This window comes from Ixodes scapularis, unplaced genomic scaffold (assembly GCF_016920785.2).
Source record: "Ixodes scapularis isolate PalLabHiFi unplaced genomic scaffold, ASM1692078v2 PGA_scaffold2__306_contigs__length_199485367, whole genome shotgun sequence".
NCBI classification, from domain to species: domain Eukaryota; kingdom Metazoa; phylum Arthropoda; class Arachnida; order Ixodida; family Ixodidae; genus Ixodes; species Ixodes scapularis.
Window position 1 is genome coordinate 105283109 of NW_024609857.1, and position 23186 is coordinate 105306294.

Consider the following 23186-nt stretch of genomic DNA (forward strand, 5'->3'; position numbering starts at 1 on the left):
GCAGACATCCCTCGCGGGAATAGAGGTAAGGAAAACCACTCCAAGGACGTCCTCCGAAAACATGGCAAAAATCAAAGGAGCACTCCAATACTCCGATAGTGATCTATTGGAGGACTTAAAAAACGATGTTGTACTAGTTGTCTCTGGCCCGTCTCGATGATAGAGTCATACTTTGCTTCACGCAAGACCCACCAATGCACCCCCCCCCCCCCCCCCCCGCCCCGCCCCAGGGGATACTTGTGGCTCACCAGCCATCCAGTGGAAGAGTACCCATTCAATGCTACCAATGTCAACGATTTGGACATATTGCCAAGAACTGCCGCGGTTCCCGCCGTTGCAAAATATGTGCAGGTCCACATCATCATCAAGAGTGCAGCTCACGATCTGAACCTAAATACGCTAACTGCGGCGAAAGTAACGAGGCGACGTTTTCCGACAGCTCCAGTAAAAAAGCGACGGCAGCTGTAAGGAAAAAAGAAATCCTAAATGGTAGAGTGCCTACTCGACGATCTCCGCCATCAAATCCAAAGATGGTGCGAACACCTGTAACTCCAAACGACGAAAAATCGTCGACATCCAAGCCTACGTATTCAGGCGTGCTACATTGATGACAAAGTGAGAGAAACACTGTTTCAAGGAAAGAAAATGGACCCATGACGACAGCGCCGTTTGCTCAATCCGAAAAGCGAGAGTCAGGACCTCCAATGCCAACCGCGTCTGTTACCCGCAGCGCTTCACGACCCACTGCATCGCAAGTGACACCCTCAATGAAGACGCCGTCTGCTACATACCGTGAAGATTCCCAGGCCAACGCTAACCACCAAGAAACTGATCAACAATCTCTCCCTCGGCTACTGTTTCTGGCAGTGAAAGCGACCATTAGATCGCTAGCAAACGCTGTTAACATCTCAGAGGTAAAGTCGCTCCTTAGTATGGAACCCCTTCTTCTGGGGAGAGGGGTCCCTGAAATGTAATGAATAGCGTGTACACCGAAACGGCAATCTTCCAATGGAATGCGAATTCCCTCCAACTGAAATAGGAGATTTCCGGAAGCTCGTTGCGCAATAGCAGTTCCCTGTTCTGGCAATATCTGAAGCTCACATGGATGCAAAAATTCAGATACCTGGCTGCCTCGCATATTGCTCGGGACGTCGGGATGATCACAGTCGAGCAGTGTTCTGTGTGAGGAGAGACATACCATCAATTATTGTGAGCTCATCATTATCTGAAGCCCCAAATGACGTCACGTACGAGGTCACGTTTGGTACGACTGCAATAATTATAGCTTGCGTATATATAGACCCAGTAACATCGGTGACGGAGGAACATGTAACATCAAATATTCTCGAAATTGAGTGATCCCTACAGTTTATGTGGGGATTTTTAATTCGCAGCATGCATTTTGGGGAAGCGCACAAAATTGTAGGAGGGGGAAGCTGATTGTCCATAGTATAGAGAAATGTAATCTATGCGTGCTAAATGACGGCTCTCAAACATTTCTTCGTGAATGAACTTATTCAAGTGTTCGGAGTTTGACAATTTGTTCTCAAGACATTTTTCCGGATTTATTATGGTGTGTTGATATGGAAGGGATCATTTGCCTATATTCGTCCGGCTCAGAAAGGTAACGAGACTGCGCAGTGGGCAACGTAAGAATAAAATTTCGAATTGGCGTATGTTTCTATCTTTGAATACGCTAAACTGTAAAAAAATTTTCATAAGTTTGATGACTTTAATTCGATCGCGAGGGACAATTTTGAACGCGCAACAAAATGAGTAGATATTCCATCGGACTATAGAGGTGTTGATGCTTCATACCAAAAACTTATGGCAATATGACGCAGAGCCGAACAAAGATACCGTCGCTCAGGATGGATAGAGGACTATAAGGAGGCACAGCGTGTTCACGCCCTTATACCTACGTAAACCTAGGCAACTTACCAAACATCGATACGACAGCTCTGCTAAGATATCGGCTGTAAGTGACGTCACGAGGATCTGGATTATTATTACAGCTCTTCAGGCGCCGGCTGTTCAAGAGTACCTGCTTCAAGCAATGGTCCTATCCTGGGGCGTGTGAGAAGTTGCAATATAGCAAATGAGTTTGGCAAAATATTAGTTCGACCAAGCGCTGCATCTCGAACACTTAAATAATTCGCCTCGCGTGTCATCGTCGAACAAGCAGTTGATAACGAGTTTACATCTTGTCATTCGGAGCTCCATTGTGTTTTCATAATGAAAGAATTCCAAAATGCACTGAGATTGACCCGTCGGGGTAGGTCACCTGGCCCGGACCTGATCCCGTGGGATGAATTGACCGACATCAGTCCACGTGCGCTGAACCTCATTTTGAGCACGTTCAACTCTCTGTGGATCAAGGAAAAAATACGAGACCAATGAAAAGTCGCTAAGGTCATACCGATCTTAAAGTGACACTGACAGGGTATTTATGCACGCCGAGGTTTTTAGTTGTACATGACATATGAGAGCCCAACAACCCAGAACAGAATTTGCGGCTCGAAATTCGGTTTCTTTCCGCCCGAAGACCGCCGATCGAGAACTGGCCGGTTTGAGTCACGCTCACTCTCTTTGCCGTGGTCACGGGCCGTTTTATGAGGTTCCGACACAACCACCAAATTGAATCAAAGTCGTGGGTCATTGAAGGCCCATACATAAAGCAGAAAAACAAATTGAAACCCATTTTTTATGGCTTCGTAAAAATTGCAAATTCGTTGATTGAAAAAAAAAAAGTTGCACAGAGAACCGCACGCATTCTGTGCATCCACTGCGTGATTCTCAACATGGCGTCGTATCGCGTATCCTGGGACTCGCGGGCTGGACGGCGATGGCAGCGAATGACAGGCGTGGGACCTCTACTTAAGAGTTGTCGTTTGCGGTACCGGCAAATCTCTCTTCATTCGAAAGTACAATTTTGGACCGATCAAAATAATTGGGACTCATTCCGTACGACACGCCCGACCACAAAGCCGATTTACACGAAGACATCGCCGAGCCGTCGCCCCTTCTCGTGGCTGAAGACATCGCTCGCGCAAATGTCAAGCACGAAGTGCATACTTAGATTTGAATATGCACGTGTTCGATGTCTTTACTATGTGCGAAAGCGGTCAAAGCGTGGCGCTGCCCGACTTCGAGGCTAAGGAGGGCCTTTGCTGGAAGGAAATGGGCAGCAAACTTTCCGACCTACAGTAGACCGGCTGCATTACTACTAAGGTAAGAGTTCCCCCGGTAGCTCAGTGGAACGGTGTCCGCTTCACGCGCAGCGTGCTCGGGTTCGATCCAGAATGTGGGCGTACTTTTTCTTTTTTTGTCAAATTTCTTGCGATATTTGTACAGTTTTTTCAGAATTATCAGTGAAAATAAACAAATCTGGGTGAAACGTCGCTGAACTAAATGGTATGAGATTTACCTTTTAACACCTGCAAACTCAATGTAGTCACCTTCCACAAAATGCAAGGAGCATATAAATCGGACAGCTTCCGCTTTCCAAGGCTCCCATAACTGTTCTGCAGGAATTGCAGCCAGCCGTTGGTACCGATCCCCTTGATCTTTCGGAAACTTGTACAGTCTCTGCCGCATAATGCCACTTTTGGGTGCAGAATGTGTGAGGCAGCACTTCACGCAACATCTTGGGGGCATTCTTTTCGGAGCCGGTCACCGGTATTCACCACGGGCACTCCCCAAGCAGCACCAGAAAGTGAATTTCGATCGGCCGACGGTTGGCCAGTGTCTGGACAGCTTGGCCACTTTAAGTGCTTGGCCACCGGAGACATAAACAAGGCCGGCAAGAGTCCGGCCACAAACTAGTTGTTTTTAGCTTGTCCGCCGGAGACATAAACACTGCCGGCAAGCGTCTGGCCAGAAGTGCTGATTTTCAGCCTGGCCGCCGGAGACATAAACACGGCCGGCAAGTGTTTGGCCAGCAGTGCTGATTTTCAGCGCGGCCGCCGGGGACATAAACACGGCCGGCAAGTGTTTGGCCAGAAGTGCTGATTTTCAGTTTGGCCGCCGGAGACATAAACACGGCCGGCAAGTGGTTGGCCAGTAGTGCTGATTTTCAGCTTGGCCGCCGGAAACATAAACATGGCCGGCGAGTGTTTGGCCAGCAGTGCTGATTTTCAGCTTGGCTACCGGAGACATAAACACGGCCGGCAAGTGTTTGGCCAGCAGTGCTGATTTTCAGCTTGGCCGCCGGAAACATAAACACGGCCGGCGAGTGTTTGGCCAGAAGTGCTGATTTTCAACTTGGCCGCCGGGGACATAAACACGGCCAGCAAGTGTTTGGCCAAAAGTGCTGATTTTCAGTTTCGCCGCAGGGACACCCATAATCTAAACTTTCATCGCGTTGACGAAACTTTGGCATAACGACGGGCAGCGAGAGAAGCACCATGAGCGAGTGGTTGGCAGGATATTAGTGCGTGCATCGCGCGAACACTGTTAGCGCAAGCAAACGATCACCGTTTTATTTAGTTTTTTTTCCCGTTAGACTAGCACTGTCGTGTGATATGTACATTTGGAACATTACCAGAAGTGGGAAAATATTGTGCCCGTCGTTGTTCTATGAAAATAAAATACGAAAACAGCGCCCACGTCATTTTCGCGCTAACAATACCGCTGTGTCGCTGCGCGGCACTTTTAGCGCGAGTACCACATCCGCGATTTTTCGGTTAGTGCTCCACATATTTACTTCCCAACTGCACTCGAAGAAAAAAAAGTTGTAGTCGGGTGCATCGGGCGCACATGCTCCCCTTTCCTGGAAGACGCGCCCTCCGTTACCCAGCCAGCGTATACTTGTACACCGACCATAAGCCCCCTTCTCTACCTTAAAAACCTATGAGTGTATCAATGCACTCAGCTTAGTAAACCGCCACGCTAGCCACGCTTCCCGATCAGGTTGTGCTTAAATCGGATAAGATTGGATATTTCAGGCTTTGTGTTTTGGAAGAGCCTAAACAAGACGTCTCTCATATATTGATTAAACTTAAGCTAGTCTCAGTAATGTTTTATATAGGTGCTAGGATACTGATTTCCTGAGCCAACGAAAGCTAACAGCTTCGGTTAAAACCGCAACGGAAACGTTCAAAATTGAACCACACGTAAAAAAAAAAAAGAAAATGAACATCTCGACCTAGATGTGCAGAACGCTGGTTTTGTTGTTAACAACGTGGTTGTTGGCGGGTGGTGGGCAACGCCGTGACGCTATTGACGCTATCGTGGTGATTGACGCCAGTGATGCTCGGCCGTACTACACAGTAAAAGTTTTTACACCTTTAAGGATGTAAAAGCGGTGTTGTAGCAACTTACACCCTCGGCTACACCCTTTTAACACCCTAAAAACTAGGAATGCAACCTCATAATTTTACCGAAAAGGGTGCTCTTTCGTGTTACACCCTACCTTTAGTGAAGAATGTGAGAAGGATGTAGAAGAGGGTGCTAAATAAATAATGTGAAATGGTTTTGGAAAGCTTATATATGGCTCTGTCCGTAATGTACAGGTAAGATTTCTGCTTGAAAAGCAACAGTTGTTAGCAGTCTAGTTTTTTATAATGTCAGTTGTAATTCATGCAAATAGCTGATAATAAAGTGCCTCTTTTGCATACAATTTTTATCTTTGCAATCAAAATTTTATATATCAGTTCATATTTCATTTTCTTACAAATCACTCCATGCTCAGAAATTGCAAAGTAGGGTGAAATGCTCAATACTAGCATTTTTTACAAATATTTATTGATGGAAGTGTACAGTAAAAAAATCAGTTAGTCTCGAGTTTATATCTGGCAACATGAAATCAAAATATAGTGAAAATTTTGACAAATATTCATGACACGCTGCTAGAACCTGTCACATGACCATGTCAACCTGAGTAAAATATTCATTTGAGAATATGGTGACATGCAAAAAACTCACACACATAAAGAGGCAAATCCCATAATAAATCAGTCCGAGACATCCCATACAAAAATGGTCTATGGTCGTCTATGGGAAATTCAATGGCAGGCTATCACCCCCTGTAGCTTTGCATGGTCGGCCTTAGAAATTTATAGATACAGCTACAGCCAGCTATAGAAAAGTTTAAGGCCCTGTGTCTAAAGACTCAGGGCTGTTTCAATAACAACAACAACAACAACAACAACAACAACAACAACAACAATAATAATAATAATAATAATAATAATAATAATAATAATAATAATAATAATAATAATAATAATAATAATAATAATAATAATAATAATAATAATAATAATAATAATAATAATAATAATAATAATAATATTAATAATTTTTTATTCAACATTGAAAATATAACCACTTGAGTCTTGGGTCTGGTCAAAGCAGCAGAGGCTTGTGGGACCAGATCCAGCATTTGGTGTGGCAGACCGGATATTCACACGGACTCACATTGCCGTGAACATAGGGGAAAAACACACACACACACAAACATTCAATGTTTCATCAGAGTACAGGCGAAAAGTCAGAGTTGGTGTTTTAGTCGTGTTTGTATGTAGCATAAAGATGAGTCATAAAAAAAAAGCACTGGATGGCACACACTTTCGCGCACGAAATTACGCAAAAATGCAACAATAAATATCGTATTGGAGACACGAATGTATCTTGCTGAGTCAGGCAAATTCACTCAGGGTGTGTTCACACAAAAAAAAAAAAAATGCATAGGAACAAATAGAAAATTTCACACGATACATCCACTAGTCACGTTGTGTGTGCAAAAAAAAATAATAAAAAAAAAGTGCTTTAGTAGAAAAGAAAAGAAAAAAGAATGACACAAGGGAATATGCAATATGTAAGGACAAAGAAACAAGATTTAAAAGCAGTAAAGTTCACTGTCTATACACGTCGGAGATCGAGCTCCTCAGAAATTTCTTTAATGTCTTGTTTGAAGTAAGGAGAAGCAAAGAATCAGGGACTTCATTAAATATTTTTGGGACATAGAATGAGCGAATACTTTCACCATAATGAGTTCTTATCCGTGGAATTTGAAAACGCGGAGCAGATCTCAGATCACGAAGTGGACTTGACGACACTTTGAACTCACTTCCCCAGAAGTGTCGCCAGATAACAGTGTGGAGAAATAGTGAGTGGAAACAAGGTAACTCGAGAGTGGCAAACAAGTTGTCACAGGATAGAAAGTCTTTGCTATATGCGACACTTTTCAAAATTCCTTTTAGAATACGATCAACTCTCAGATGCCAGAACTGAGGACAGTTAAAAAAAACAGTGATGCCGTATCTGAGTATGCTGTAGGCTAACGCGTGCGTAATGCTTTTTTTAAGTGACAATGGTAGAAATCCTTTGATATGGTAAAGCAAGCAAGAAACAGTTCTCAATCGTTGGCATATATAAGACATGTGTGTGCTCCACGAAAGATCACAGTCAAAGTTAAGGCCTAGGTATTTCACTGAGTCCACATACTCAACAGGTTTACAATTATCACATGAACAGCTGGAGTCGTGTAGAAACAGTGGAGAAGTCAAACTGACATTTTTTAATGGATTGTGATAATAATAATAATAATAATAATAATAATAACAATTTAGTGTTTTAACAGTGTCCAGGGACATCCAATTGTTCTTCTTGCGGGCGCAGTGCAATAGAACGCACAAACAGACGCTTGCGCGCTCGCAGTCGCACTCATATACGCGCGCACGCACGTACACACGCATGCACACGCGCAAACCCACGCCCGCGCGCAGACGCACACGCACGCACAACGAGAGACGCACACACACATGCACGCGGACGCATCCACACGCGCGCGTACAAACACGCACGCGCCATACACGCAAACACACGCAAACAATTACGACGAAAAGAACGTTGCTTAAGTTAGTTTCGGTTTCGGTTTACACAAAAAAGAAACAACCTAAAGTTTCAATAAAACCTAAGATTTACTCACTTTTTGTAATGTTTTACATTATTATTCTAAGGACATTCTTATTGTTACTAATATAATAATAATTTGCTTAGCATCGTTCTAAAAAAATAGCAATAAATAAAAAGGAAAAGAGACTCTTGAAGACTGCGCAAGGCAATCGCTATTGCAATCAGCTTCCGTTGGGCTCCGTTGAATGGTCGTTGAAGTTCAAGAGGTTTCGGAAATCTCCTTTTTTTTTACGTTTTAGCCGTTTTAGTGGATATTTTAGATATCTTCCTTACGAATACCGTGTTCAAGAATAGCAATCGACGACTGAGAGCTGGGAGACGCTACGTCTTGCCAACGCCCGTAAGTTCAGAACCGCCCATGCACGACTCGTGCGAACGCCGGTAAGCAACTTTCTTTTGTTTCTGCGAAGTGGGCTGCTGTTTCAAACTTTGTCGTGTACCGTGTGCTTGCTAAGCTATGCTTGATTCTAACTATGCTTTTGCCCTGTGTTATTTCGTTATTTGAAAAGAGCGTATCTTCTTCAAAACCTTTGGCTCGCTCCGCAGTGTGAGAAAGATTCCCGTGCGGCGGAACCGTGGGCCAGAGCCGCCGTGGGCATGTTCTAGGCGCCGTCGTGCGGCGCTCGTCCGACGACGCTTGTGCGGAGCGTTCAAGTGCCGTCTGACGGCAGTTCAAGCATTCAGTCGCCGTCCCAAAGTGTTGATCACAGGTCATGCTAGTTTTGACGTCTTGTCCTAACAGCCGCTCGCCACCGATTTGTTTCATAAAGCGGGAGCGAGAAAAACGTTACAAGAGCGAGCATGCAGCACGATTTTTTGCATAAGCTAATGCCTGTGACGAAGAGACGCGCGGTTTCTTCATCATATTTTCGAGGGTAAAAATGCTGAAAACAACAGACAAACAACGCCTGTGTTGTTTGTTTCTTTTACTTGTCCGTTGTTTTTAGAGTTTTTACCCTCGGAAATTAGGTCTGTTCGCGTTTACCGAACCGGCACACTTTTTACGTTTACGATTGTGTGATGCAAAAAATAAAAGGAGTTTAGATGTCACGTTTTTTAGTAGTGGCGAAAGCCCTTACAAAAATCAGAGCAGCTAGAAAAAGCAAAAACATGAAAAAAGGCGGAAAAAATTAACTAATGTCAAACCTGAATATTTGATGGAGTTCAAAGACTACCACCGTGCCAACTCGCCCGGTTATTCTTCCTGTCAAAGAATAATAGCCAATTGTAATAAACAAATAGATGCCAACTATTAATTGGTTACAAAGTCGTAATTAGTGCAGTGCAGCCCTACGCTACTCTACTCTTTTGATGATATCAGGTAATGTGTAAATGTATAGGGCAGTTCATAGCAACCATTTATGCCCGACCCATTATATTGAGTTTTTTCTTTATATAAAAGTTATATGAAAAAAAGTGCTCTTCCTAAATTAAGCCGCACCACTGTATGTACAATAGCGTGTAACGTTTATGTATGTTCTCAGCAAAAGAAAAGGATGCATTAAAAAAAGTCCAATCGTTTTGTTTCCTTTCTGTTAGAGCTTCTTTCACATACATGCAAAATGTGGGTGTCTACGTCTAAAAGAGTGGAATTGACATTTCCTGCAGGGCTGGAAGGCCTGACTCAGTTTGGCTAGCAGCTTGAAACCCATGGGAACCTGGGGAACTGAACCGCAAGAGAGAGAGTGACACCCGCCTTGCACTTCCTGAACGATGGCACCATGAGGAAGGGGGAGCTGCCCTAAAGTGAATGCAATAGCAGGTGGGTCGTTCCAGTGAACCCCTATACAGATGATACCAAGCAGAAAATTATTAATAAATGTGTTATTAAAAAAATGGAATGTGAATGGCACGGACAAGAAGGAGGAGATCAACACAGCGCTGTGTTGTGTTCATATCCTCCGTTCCCATATTCTTCATGATTTCTTTTAGAGCGCAGCTCTTAGGCCCCCGTTTCCGGCTTGAGCGGCGTCGCCGTCGGCGTCGCCGTCGGCGTAACCGCGCGGTGCATTATGGGTAAATTTCCCCGCTAAATCTATCGGAAAAATTTCCCCGCTAAATCTAGCGGAAAAATTTCCCCGCTAAACCTAGCGGAAAAAAATTTCCCCGCTAAATCTAGCTGAAAAATTTCCCCGCTAAATCTAGCGGAAAATTTCCCCGTTAAATCTAGCGGAAAAAATTTCCCCACTAAATTTAGCGGAAAAAATTTCCCCGCTAAATCTAGCGGAAAATTTTCCCGCTAAATCTAGCGGAAAAATTTCCACGCTAAATCTAGCGGAAAATTTCCCCGCTAAATCTAGCGGAAAATTTCCCCGCTAAACCTAGCGGAAAAATTTCCCCGCTAAATCTAGCGGAAAATTTTCCCCGATAAATCTAGCGGTAAAAATCTAGCGGAAAATTCCCCCTGCTAAATCTAGCGGAAAAAATTTCCCCGCTAAATCTAGCGGAAAATTTTCCCGCTAAATCTAGCGGAAAAATTTCCCCGCTAAATCTAGCGGAAAATTTCCCCGCTAAACCTAGCGGAAAAAATTTCCCCGCTAAATCTGGCGGAAAAATTTCCCCGCTAAATCTAGCGGAAAATTTCCCCGCTAAATCTAGCGGAAAAAATTTCCCCGCTAAATCTGGCGGAAAAAATTTCCCCGCTTAGCGGAAAATTTTCCCGCTAAATCTAGCGGAAAAATTTCCCCGCTAGATCTAGCGGAAAATTTCCCCGCTAAATCTAGCGGAAAAATTTCCCCGCTAAAACTAGCGGAAAAATTTCCCCGCTAGATCTAGCGGAAAATTTCCCCGCTAAATCTAGCGGAAAAATTTCCCCGCTAAAACTAGCGGAAAAATTTCCCCGCTAAATCTAGTGGAAAATTTCCCCGCTAAATCTAGCGGAAAAAATTTCCCCGCTAAATCTATCGGAAGAAATTTACCCGCTAAATCTTGCGGAAAAAACTTCCCCGCTAAATCTTGCAGAAAAATTTTGGTCACGTGACCTGGGGAGTCACATGACACCCCGAGGTCACGTGACCCCCTCCCGAGGTCACGTGACCTCTAAGGGGGGCACGTGTTTGCCCCCATGTGCCCCCACCAAGGTCACGTGCCCTCGGGGGGGGGGGGGGGTCACGTGACCCCCCCCCGAGAACACGTGGCCCCCAGTACCCTTCCCTCCTCCTCCTCAAGAGCTGCGCTCCAATTCGGCGTTACAGGGAGTGGTAAACGGCTTTCACTTTTTAATAATTGGCTACTAACTAGTCCAATCTTCAGCGCTAGTCAATAAAAGTATGCTGCTATTTATTAGTATGAATCAACACCGTGCTTGCAGTTGAATCCTAGTCATTTATTAATAAACAAAAACGAGGGTGCAAGCTAGCTAAACAGGCTAAACACATAATTTATTAAAGACTGATTCTCTGAAGGATGACACAAACGCAGAGAAGTATCAAACACAGCTGAATATTGATGGGCAAAAAATGAATAGGCGACCCAAAAAAGAAAACGTAGGGGAAGACATGAAGTCAGTCTTTACAATTTCTCTTCTGCTTGCCACCACTTTACAAAGGAAATTCCTTCCTGGGCCTTACAGCGTTTTACTGTTCACAACCCCTGACATACCCAAGGACAGTAAACATAAAAAAGCAACCTACTAACATTTGGGTAAATGTGATTGAACAAACAACAGGGAATGCCTTGAGCTTTCAACCTAGGAAATAAAAAATATGCACAACATCAAGATTTAAAAAAAAACAGACGGACGCATCACACCTGTTTCGAACAAAAATATAGGCCAAGAAACTTCTTCCACTCGATGGCAAAACACAGGGAAGACACTAATAGATTTCTAGGTTTCATCATTGTTAGTGATTCTTTCAGTATACACTTGTGGTCACTCTCTTTCACCAAAATTATTTCATCATCATCATTCATTAATTCGTCATCACAGTTCTTTAAAGGGGTACGGAAACAAAAATTAAAATATTCAAATTTCGTTCGGAAGTAAGTCAAGCATGACGGATAATAACCGTAAATGATAATCGCACGTTTGTATTCTGAACGACTGGCTATATTTTTCGTTCCAAACGGTGCACTCGAGCAAGCGCTCGAAGAGAAGCGAACGGAGAGCGCGATGCGTCATGGAATATCCGGCGCAAACAAAAACAGAAAGAAAAGATTTTCCGCGTTCGTGGAGTAGCAAGACAGGCGTGGTTATGAGCTTTGCCCTTGGTGGCGTTGTCAGCGTTGTGGTGGTGTCAATAGCATCAGCGCGTTACAACCGAGCCGTTCGAAGTACGTGTGGCGTTACGAGCGTGTGGCTGGCACACGTGGGCTGGCCCAAGGAGCACGTAGCTTCCTCGACACTGTCAGCTTAGGGCTGAACGGGTTGGGGAAAGCAACTTTTGTTCGAGTTTTGAGCAACGGGCTAATGTTCTAGGGGGAGAATGGCTGTTTCCGGTTGCACGAACGAGGGTCCAAGAATGAGGGGAGTGCTTCTTTTCCGTCTTCTTGGACCGTTTGGTACAATGCGCGATTTGTGAGTTGAGCCAGAAGGAAAGCTAAGAAAGAAAATGTTGAAATTCCAAAGGGCGGCGCTGCTCCGAAGGAATCTGCTACGTCACGACTACGTAGCAAGTTCCTCAGTGTTGCTAGATTACCTCCCAAATAGGCTCAACATGCATCCACCAGGTGCACATCGAGAGATCGTTTATTTAGCTTTAAAATTAGTTTTTTTGTGCCTTTCAACGGAAGACTGGTCTTTTTGAGGTTAGAGTGCAACATGCAACACATTCAAGCTAGAAAATGAGCGTTGAAATTTCGTTTCCCTCCCCTTTAAGGCCACACAATTATTACATTAGATCACATGTTTTGACACAGCTGAATACATATCCTTATTTTTCTGCAACATTTATACTAAGTTCAATCGGTCCTTAACGCAGGGTTTTGTCGCGTGAAGTGTTCTATGAGTCGAACGAGAATTTCTAGCGGTCCTTGGGACATGTCGTGCTGTAGACTTATGTATTACTGGCTTTTCTTTGTTACTTTGTGAGATATGGCAAGCGGTATTGAATTTATTGCAGGTCCCAGCTGCACCAAGCGAGTCGACTCACCGTCAAAGACCGCAAGCCGCTATCTTCAAGCCGCGCAGAGTGTTCTATGAGGTGAGCAATCATGTTTGGCAGTCTTTGGTACATGCAGTGCTGGGGGTGTATGTAAAACTGGCCTTGTCCGTTTGAATCAGTTTTACTTCAGAAAAAAGTGGACCTCTATAGTGAGATGGTGCACGGCTGCATGCACATGCACCCGATATTTATTATATTTATATATTCATAAATACAAAGCTTTCTATGTTGATTCAAACAAAGTAAAAAAAAACGGCGTAAGTGTTACTTGGATGTTGATTTCAATGTGTGTTTGTGGGTCTCAGAGGACATTACTTAAGGGGAAAACCCTTAGCAGTATGTTATTCAAAACTAATTAACCAAAATTTTTAATAATGGTTTTATGGGGTATGTTTCAATTCTAGTTTCAAAGGCAGTGAACATTAAAGACTAACACAATTGACACAATTTGCTAATGGCAACAAGTTTCGAAATATTCAGTGATAAAAATCTGCCTTTTCGTCGCCCAATTCCAAAATCTTGCGCTCAGAACGCCTCAGGATGTCGTGCGGACCTGGTTGTTTCGGACGCACCTTCACTATCTTGGAAGTATGACGCCGATGCTTCCGTCAAGGACACACTGTCGAGATAGTGACGGCGTACCCGGTATGACTAGGGGACTCTTCTGCCCATTATTAACGGCACGAAAACTTGAGCTCAAGCTGAGCACGGTTTTTGCATCCGACATTAAAAACGCAAAAGTTGGACAATGAATACCTTCAAGCGGCTTTTTGTGAATGGTTTAAATAGGGATAGCCTTTAATATTGACTGGCTTTTAACACTCCAGTTGCAACATGGTCCATAAAGCCATGAATTACAAAGCTAACAGATTTTGGTCAATTAGTCAACGTACTGTGACAGTTATCCCCTTTACTAATGTCCGCCGAGTCCCACGAACACGCAGTGAAGACATCGACAGAACTCTCACGGCCTTTTTTTTTAATTTTGTTAGCTTTCAAATAGAATGCTGTGCAGAGTGTATGCACGTGAAACGACTTGTAGAATGTAATCATGCACATAATTGTTACAAAACTTTGCTTTTCACATAATTAAGTATTGCATTTGTCATTGCAACCTTCCAAACATAAGCAAAGCATCCAGTTTGGTACTCAAAGTGTATTCTATTCGGCAATAAATCAACGGACTACTACTTGGTTCGCCTTTGGCTTTATTGTGAAAATAATTGGCATGTGCGAATCATAGATTTTGGCTTAAAATGGATAATAATTTGAGCTTATTAACTTTACAGTTGAATGTCACATAGTTTCTGCACCTCTCTCCAAGCCCGTGAATTCTGGGTCCGTTTACATAAAGTCATCCAGCAGCCGCAGGTTACCTTTTGGGCCACCGAGATTGCTCTTCTCTTGACGCAGACAGCTCATTGTAGATTTTGTCGGAACACTTTTGTCTGTCACGGATTCGAGGGGTGCATTGAGGTGCAAACGCAACAATGTATCATAGATAGCTGTAGAAATATATTATCACGAGCACCTTTTAATGTGTAATCACCCCCTCCATTGTTAAAAATCGCAGCCGTCAACCTCGACACGCTGCATGCTGGATTTTTGCTGCACCGGTTGGTGTTTGGACGGGAGAGTTCATATGGCCGGCGACTGTACTTAAAATGTAGCTCTTGAAGATTAATTTCTACAGCTGCATGCGAAACATTTTTATGTTGGCTGTTTTCTGTAACCTTTATCTTTGGGTTTTTCAGTGTAGAGGTGGAGGCAAACAAAATTAATATTGGCCAAGGGACAAATATCAGCCTGTACCGTTATGGTCAGTCGGCAGCCCTATACGGGTCATAAATGCAGGGTGGCGAGGTGAGAAGGGTGCGTCTGTGGCAAACATAGATTGTAGCACCGAAGCTCCCCGCCTTCTGTCGGTGTTTGTCCCTTTTTTTTTTTTTTTTGCAACTTGACTTCCCTTGGCTATGTTCGCTGATACCGAAAAGAACCCATTATCGCACCCAATGAACGCTGGCGACCGATGACACCGCCTGACAAAACGTGTCTGCCCAAACGTCCCTGCTTTTTGCCTTCTTTTAGACATATTGTTTCTCATCTGTGCATTTGTTGGTGGCCTCTTACACATACAATAACCTCAAATGTACACAGGAAGACTGCTGTCAGCAGAAAGAAAACCGGCCGCTGTAGAAGTTAAAAGTGAGAGCAAAGCAAAAAATCACTCATTGCCAAAATAAACCAGTGATGCGTCGGATTTTTCAGTGGCTTTTTTTTATCTCCAAACCTGTCAGCTCATTTCTAACAATAAATGTAACAAGATACATAAGTCTAGCAGCGTATCATAATACATCGCAAAAGTATTTCACTACTGAAACACAAATAGATTTCGGAAATGCATTTCGGTACAGAAATAGAGATACTCACAAGTGCCCCTAAAATTACATCGCAATGCTTGCATGTTGTGATGTTGCCCCGATTGTAATACTTCATTCGTTTTACATTGCTACAGACGCCGGTTACTTGTTCCAACATAAGCACTGTATGCCTGTGTGGAGGCTGATGTTCATGGCCTTAACTGCAGTGAATAATAGCAGTTGACAAGAGCAAACATGTTTTGGCCGTCTACATTAAAATATGTTTTGTTTTATCCTTTTACCTAACGCAAGACGAGAACACCCCACCGGCAACATGTCCTCTACAACAAGCAAGAGCTGGACGATGCAGACTTTCTTCACCTTGTTGAGGATCGTGAGCGCTTGTTCTCCGTTTTTAATGCAGAAGAGGGGCTGTGCATGGTTGTTGGCAGCATATTGGCTTTTCAGCATCCAGTACGAATGCAAGGCCTCCAACACACTGGTTGCTCTGGAGAGGATTTTCCTTGGCTTGAGCGACACCAATCCAAGGACAGTCGTAATTAAATTTTTGAACGAAGTTTGCAGAAAGGTATGTGGTTGAAGAGATGTTTTGTGAGCCGTTTTAAAAGTGTATAATCCACTTTTCTCGGCAGTATTATCAGGTTAATTTTTATTTTGCTTCCAGAACGAATGATAGAAGGTTTTATGGAGGCATGTTTTCTTTTTATTTATTTAAATGTTGGGCACTTTCTGCGATAACTAATGCTGACCTCCTGTAGACGAGGTGCTTAGAATTTAGCTGTACGAGTTCCTTATCCATAGTCGTCTTCCAGAACTTTATAATTTTCTTTGTACGTGAGCAAAAGGATAGCGTCTTCTATGAAAGGTTTGCTTTTTTGCCCTAGAGTGCAAGTTCATTCTGTAATATTTTTCATTACATGTTTGCAGATAGCATTCTTCATTTCATGGAATGGCATACATTGTATTTTTCATTTCTCAATGTTCAATAAATGTTCAATTTAACACATTCTAATTGATGTCATAATGAAATACTGCTGTGGTTCAGTCAAGGGCTAAACCACCCCCCTCTACCCTGCTACCAATTAGTAAACAGATGCGCGTAGGAGACAAGCGATAAGCGAAGCGTGTTGCCTGCAATCCTCTGAGACAAACAAAACAGGTCACTTGATTTCCAAACAGGAAAGGTTTACATGCTTCGTTTGTGGCAGACCATGATGTTCACAATGGTGCAGCCGTGCAGTGCGATGCTTGGGGCCACTGCTTGCTCACTCAGAGTTCGAGAAAGGGGGGTGCCGTAACACTTCCCAAGTGCCCACGGGGTTAGGATGTGGCTTGCAAGGAGCTCTTTTGTATTACTTCTTCATGAAGTGAGTTGTGTTTAGTGTGACTCATTATTTCTTTATCACGTGCCTCGTATGTGTTGATGTGGCAATCCCTCTAAGTGAAAAAAGTGTAAACGTGTTCAGTAAACATGATAAGCTGTAAATCACATAATAATAATATAGGAATATGCAGTAGCATATATGATTTTCGTACAATTTACAAGTTCTGATATGTGTATTGGACACATTCCAATGAAATGTATACTGGGGTCTATACTTCATTTCACCCTTCGTCCGAGCGCGGCGGACGCTACCAGCCAATCCAGCGTCGAGAGAGCGTCATGTGACCTTGAACTCCACATAACCGAAACGTCGCATTATACTCTCCCGGCGCCAGATTGGCTGGGGTGGCCCAGCATCCACTGGGCCACCCCAGCAGGTGCCCATTTCATGCCAAGCACCCTTCACCAAGAGTGTTAGCAAGCACCCTTTGTGAAGGGTGCTTGCCTGAACGCCATAAGGGTGTTAGCCCAGGGACAAACTGATTTACACCCTTAAGTGTGTAAAAACCTTTACTGTGTACTCAAGGCTTCTCTTTCCCATTAGTGCCAGTAAGCTTGTGTAAAGTGAAAAATATTGTAACTGAACAGTAGAGAGTTTTAGTAGATCGCTCCCATGACTCCGATAACGATACCCGATACTCCGCCACCGCCTCCCTTGCGCATGCATGGTATCATTATCGGGACTATCGGAGGTATCGGAACGATCTAATAAAGCTCTCTATTGTTGCACTGTCCCTTTACCTAAAGTTACTTCTTTTTATTTTTTTTTACTGCTGCACTACCGGGGGATCTTAATGGTGGGACAACATACCATCCCTGAACCTACGACGACTGGAATGGTGGTCGCAACCAGCGTCGTAAGACTTAGTACTCAAAAAGTCCATTACATATTGAGCAGCCTTGCAGCAGCTTCGCGTGTCATTACTATGTAAGAGTTTCTGGGGTTGAGTTATAAAACATGACCTCCCGAAACTCTTGACAGTCTTCTGAGGAACACTGAGGCAGTCTGTGATAAATTATGTATTAAGTGTAAAACTACAGCCACTTTCGGCCAGAGTGGCCAGTGGCTGGCCGAAAGTGACTGGCCAAAGGTGAATGGCAGGTCACTGGCCTAAAGTGAAAGGCTAGTCACTGGCCAAATGTGAATGGCCAGTCACTGGCCAAAGGTGAATGGCAGTCTCTGACCTAAAGTGAATGGCCAGCCACTGGACAAAGGTGAATGGCCAGTCACTGGCCTAAACTGAATGGCCAGTCACTGGCCTAAAGTGAATGGCCAGCGACTGGCATAAAGTGAATGGCAAGTCACCAGACGAGGACGAAAACACTTCTATTGCCGAGCACTTTGGCCGAGCTTGGGCCATCGAAAATCTGGTTGGCCATAGTACACTTGCCAGCGATGGCCCATTCACAACGTGCTGCTTGGGTCGCTACTCATTTCTAAATCTTCAATGTATAAAACAACTCATCTTGAAGTGCAGAACAGCGAGCGGATTAAAGAAAACTGGAAAGCAATGGCAGGGGAAACGGTTCTGGCAACGCACCGAAGGGAGGGGTAATGCCCGAAACTTGGCGCGCGAACAAGCTGACACCCGTGTCATGGTTTCAGGGGACGAACACCCAGATCAGCCAACCGGACCCACCCACCCAACTCAGCACCTACGAGAAGATCACCACTTACTATCCGGAGCAACGGCGCACTTTACCACCACCTCATCAAACGCTTGACAAAGGGGAACAGGTCAGGTGTCGCCTGCTTCAAACCAACACTTATCCATCGCCATCCAGGCTCAACCTGCTTCACCCCCAGCTCTACCCCTCACCCACATGCCCCAAATGTCACCAGGACCAAGGCACCAATCTACCACATGGTCTTGGCCTGCCCGAAACATCCAAAACTACAAGACGCAGCACAACTTCAAAACCGCCTCAACTCCCTGGAGACGGCCATCAGATCCTCAGACGCAAAAGATCAGCGCCAGCTGGTTATCCTTGCTGATGAGGCGAGCAATTCTATACTTGCATAATTATTGAAGAGACCGCATTCATGTATACATGGATGGTTCTACAAAAAATGAGGGAGTTTTACGTGCCAAACCAACGACGGGCATCTGGCACGCCCCAGCGGAGGACTGAGGATTGATTTCGACCACCTGGGGACCTCGACCACCTGGGGATCTTTCGACGTGCAACCGGAAACTCGGTTACCACGGCGCCTTCTCCGCAATAAGCCTCCGTCAGATTGCGGGCACCTCGGCCGGTATTCGAACCCGCCACATGCAGATTCGTAGGCCGGCGCCCTCGCCTCGGAGCCACCGAGGCGGCTCAAATGAGGGATCAACCTCAGCTTTTGAAATACCATCAATGCCAATGAAGAAATGTATTTGTTTGTCCCTCAGAACGTCCTCTACTACTACAGAACTTTATACAAGTTTTGCGTCAGTGGAGTATAATACCAAAATCGGTGCGTTATTTGCACGGATTCCAAAGCAGCCCTCGGTGCTCTTTCGTTGATGAACTCTAGAAATTCGACGTATGCATTGGTCTACCAGCTAGCTGATATTGTCACGTGTTACAAATGATAAGGCGACGGATAACTCAAGGTAACTAAACGTTTAATGGGGAGAACTTGTGCCAAAAAGAAAATAGATAAAGACTAGCGTCGCAGGCGTCGATCGCGGCGAATCACCAGGATCGAACGCTGGGGCGAGATTGACTCCGGCTCGCCACGCGGAGCCCTATGTAGACGAGTGGGCTTGCGCAGAACATTCTAACCCCGAATAAGTGACAGGGTTATCGAATTTACCAAAACGCGACATTAGAGAAACAAGTAAAGGGTGTATCCGCGGACAGGCATCGAACCTCGGCTTTTCGCGTGGGAGGCAAGCAAGATAACCGTTAGGCCACGGGCGCGCTGCTTACTTGCCCAGCTGCGCACGTGGCAATATGATTGATCGGGCCGTAAGCAATGGTCATTCATTAAAGCTGCGGTGGATACCAGGAAACAGCGGAATATCAAGAAACATGGAGGCAGACAAACTAACCGCACAGTGCACAGGCATTGGAAAGCACTTAGGGAATTTTTTTTTTTTTTTCAAATTAGAAATAATTTTTTTTTAATTGCACACCATTCTAAAAAAATTGCAGTTGACATATAGTTTCATGAGGCAGGAGGGCAGTCTACTCTCTTCCTGTCTCTTCGTGTTGGATTTAGAGTTACGGTTTCGTTTCCCAAGTGATAAACCGAGAAAATTTCAAACAATACTGCATCGCCTACGACTGAATGTTGCTTTCACGAGAGAATGTCGCTATAAAATTATTGGAATCGATGATTCAGAATGTTCTTCCGGTGAGGGTGTGGAAACTATCAAACATATTTGTATGAACTGCCCTCGCTACGATCGCAATCGGTCCAAACTAAAAGTACGGTTTACTATCCTGGATAAAAGGCCATTCACCGTTAGTAAATTACTAGGGCCATGGATAGACAAATCCTAACTTTTGATTTAATATGATTGAACTTTGTTGTGCAACTAGTCAATATGACAATATATGTGTACGTGTGAACGAATTGGTGACAGTTGGTAAAACTCGAAGTGACACTTCATACCAAGAACATAAGTGCTGTTCGTTTAGTGTTTTCTCCTATGTGTCAATGTATGCCCGTATTGATGTTTACAACCGGTGCGTGTTATAATTCAAGGATCATTTCCAGTTTAAAGCTGGAGTCGCACTGCGTATCTATCGTGCGGGGCGCGGGACGTTTTTGCTTCGTGTGCGGCAGTCCAGTCGCGTCGCTCGAGCGGACTTATGTTTCCGGAGGTTACTTCTTGTTTGGCTTGTGTGGCAAGGCCGTTGTTCGCGGGGCGGGCGATGCTTGGGCGGTGTCTGCGGGCTGAGTGGTATGGGGTCTGGGGGCGGTGTGACTTCAGCTTTAGACAGATTCATATTATTTTCCGTTTTAGGGAAAGGAGGGGGGGGGGGGGGGGAATACGCTGAGGTGTATAGCTCCATCTATAAGTCTGAAGTGTTTAGTTTCTACGTCGAAAATATTTTCTTCGATGGTAATAAAGTAGCCAGTCACGCCTTAGAGTGACTAACATCTGGATTTATTATTCGTAACACATGTTTAAGTATAAGTTGATATCAAGAACACTCCGATTTCTACATGTTCAATTTCTACAAGTAACGTCATGAAACAACTGCTTCTCCCCTTCCCCGTCCTTCACACATTTACATTCACGTATCAATAAGATATCTTCTAATACAAAAATATAATATATCGAGATTTCTCGAACTGTAAGTTGATGTCATCGTTTTGTCTAAAATAAACCATCTTATACCTTTTTTTTTACTGAGTTCATTCACGTCAGAAATAAATTTACAAGCTAAATTGAGATGACTTATTTTTCCCAAACTACGGTGAGTATACTACACGCATATTTTGTAATTATAATAAATTTTCAGACAAGCTAATTCAAAACACCCGATTCACATCTGACAGGTTGAAAATATCTTCTTCTGATGTGTTCACATGGATCCGGCACCCGGCAGTATAGTATTAAGTAGCCAACAAAGGAGTATAGGCGAAACAAAGGAGCGTAGGCTAAAGGGTAGGATTTTAATACAGAGTAGAATTAATTTCAGCTAAGAGGGTTCAGAAATAGATTTCTACAATGTAACCTCAACCTGTTACTTAATGCCCTTAATAAAAAGACTAAGTCGATAGCAATGATCATCACCAACCCATCGATTACAGCTACCAATTTTAATTTACTTTATCACCCACATTTACTGAATCATTGTTTATCTAGGCACTTAGACCAGTGGTCCGGGTTCATAGGGACGTGGATAAGAAAGTTGAGCTCTGGGACAAGTTTAAGCAAGGTGTGCAGTTTCACGAAGAAGAACTGAAGGCAAGAAGAACTCTCTTCCTCTCAGGTACGTTATTTAAGAATATGAGGCACATTTTTTGACGCCCTCTATTACATTATAAATAAAATAATTGCGTTTCGTGTATGTTCAGACAGAGGGAAGCGGACAACGGAGACACCAGGCACCATGGAATAGGAAGCTTCTGGAGGCGACATAAGACCACCAGGGGTGAAGCCAGAAGTGTCGAGTGACACACCCCCAACTACGGCCAAAATCTAGAGACGGGCTCCGAGAGTGACCAAAACAACTTTTGGCGCCAAGTCCGCTCTCCTTTTCGTTCAATAGCGTCTCTTGGTTTTGGTCATCGTCGGGAGCTTGTCCCTTCACACTTCTGGCCTCACCTCTGGTGTCTCCGGAAGCTTCCTACCTCCATGCCAGACACCATCGGATATATGCATGGGCGTCCGCAGAACTTTTTCCAGGGGGGTGCACACTTATCCTCTGCGGACGACCATGTACAGTGGAGACATCATGCATATACCGTATATGCATGATGTCTCCACTGTACATAAGACATTTAACGAGCGCAGTACGTCTTCTCTATAAAAGTACGCCTGCCGCCGAATACCACTATCTTTAAACTGTACACTAAGTGGCAATATGAGCTGGTCCGGTTTAGTGCTAGGCGAAAGGGAATGATCCAGAAGCTCGGCAGACACATTGAGGTTGGGGTACGCGTGTGTTAGCTGACGGTGGTCTCTGAGAGGATCCAGGTGCAAATATGCACTATCCCAGAGGTCTGGGAAAGTCTTTTCAGACAGAGGAGCGAGTGGTGGAAGCAAACAGGGTGATTAGGGGGATGAGCCAACGACCTCAGTACGGCGTATTGGAAGTAAACAGGGTGGTGTGTGAGGCTCGCTCCGATCCTTTTGCACGGGGCATCCACTACAGTGGAGCCATAGGTAGCACGATAGGGGATAAGATTGGGCCTCATGTCGTAGATTTTTGGGGACTCACAGAGCCTGATGGCACCGGTGTAGACATATCGGTTCCAGGGACGGGGTAAGCTCCTGAGCGTGGGTACCGCAAGAGTAGCAGGGGGAGAGCAGGAGGAAGCCCCGTAGAAATAAGATAAAAAATCGCCTTAATATAGGCTTCAAAAGCACGCAGGGAAGTAGAAAGAGAATGTAGTGGGAGGAGATGGGTGAACAATTAAAGGCTGAAAATTTCACGGTGTAGGGAGTAGCGAAACTTACTTTAGAGAAGAAGAGGAGCCACCGTACATGCCAGGCTACTCCTGGATGGGGTGCAACCGGGGGGAGGGGGGGGGGGGAGGTTAACGCGAAGGCGGAGGTCTAGTCCTGTTAGTTCAAGGACAGGGCTGGGAAAGAGAGAAGGAAAGCTGCAGAGAACACTTATGGCTGAAAGGTAGGGTACCAGGTCTGAACACACTTGTGGGGTTTGCATACCTGAGAACAGGAAATGGCTCAAAGGTATAAAATCCAGAACACTTTACATGTATATCGA

General features: G+C 44.4%; 2 protein-coding genes across 2 annotated transcripts in view; both read left to right on the forward strand.

Annotated features, from left to right (window-relative positions):
* Positions 1-23186, forward strand: part of LOC8040254 (solute carrier organic anion transporter family member 5A1) — a 667105-nt gene that overhangs the window by 347182 nt on the left and 296737 nt on the right. The window lies entirely within an intron of this gene.
* LOC8051547 (glutathione S-transferase omega-1-like) overlaps positions 1-23186 on the forward strand; it is a 29226-nt gene that overhangs the window by 2991 nt on the left and 3049 nt on the right. Inside the window, exon 4 of the mRNA XM_002435619.5 lies at positions 21599-21725. Within this exon, the coding sequence (XP_002435664.4) occupies positions 21599-21725 (127 nt within the window). The remainder of the gene's footprint in view (positions 1-21598; positions 21726-23186) is intronic.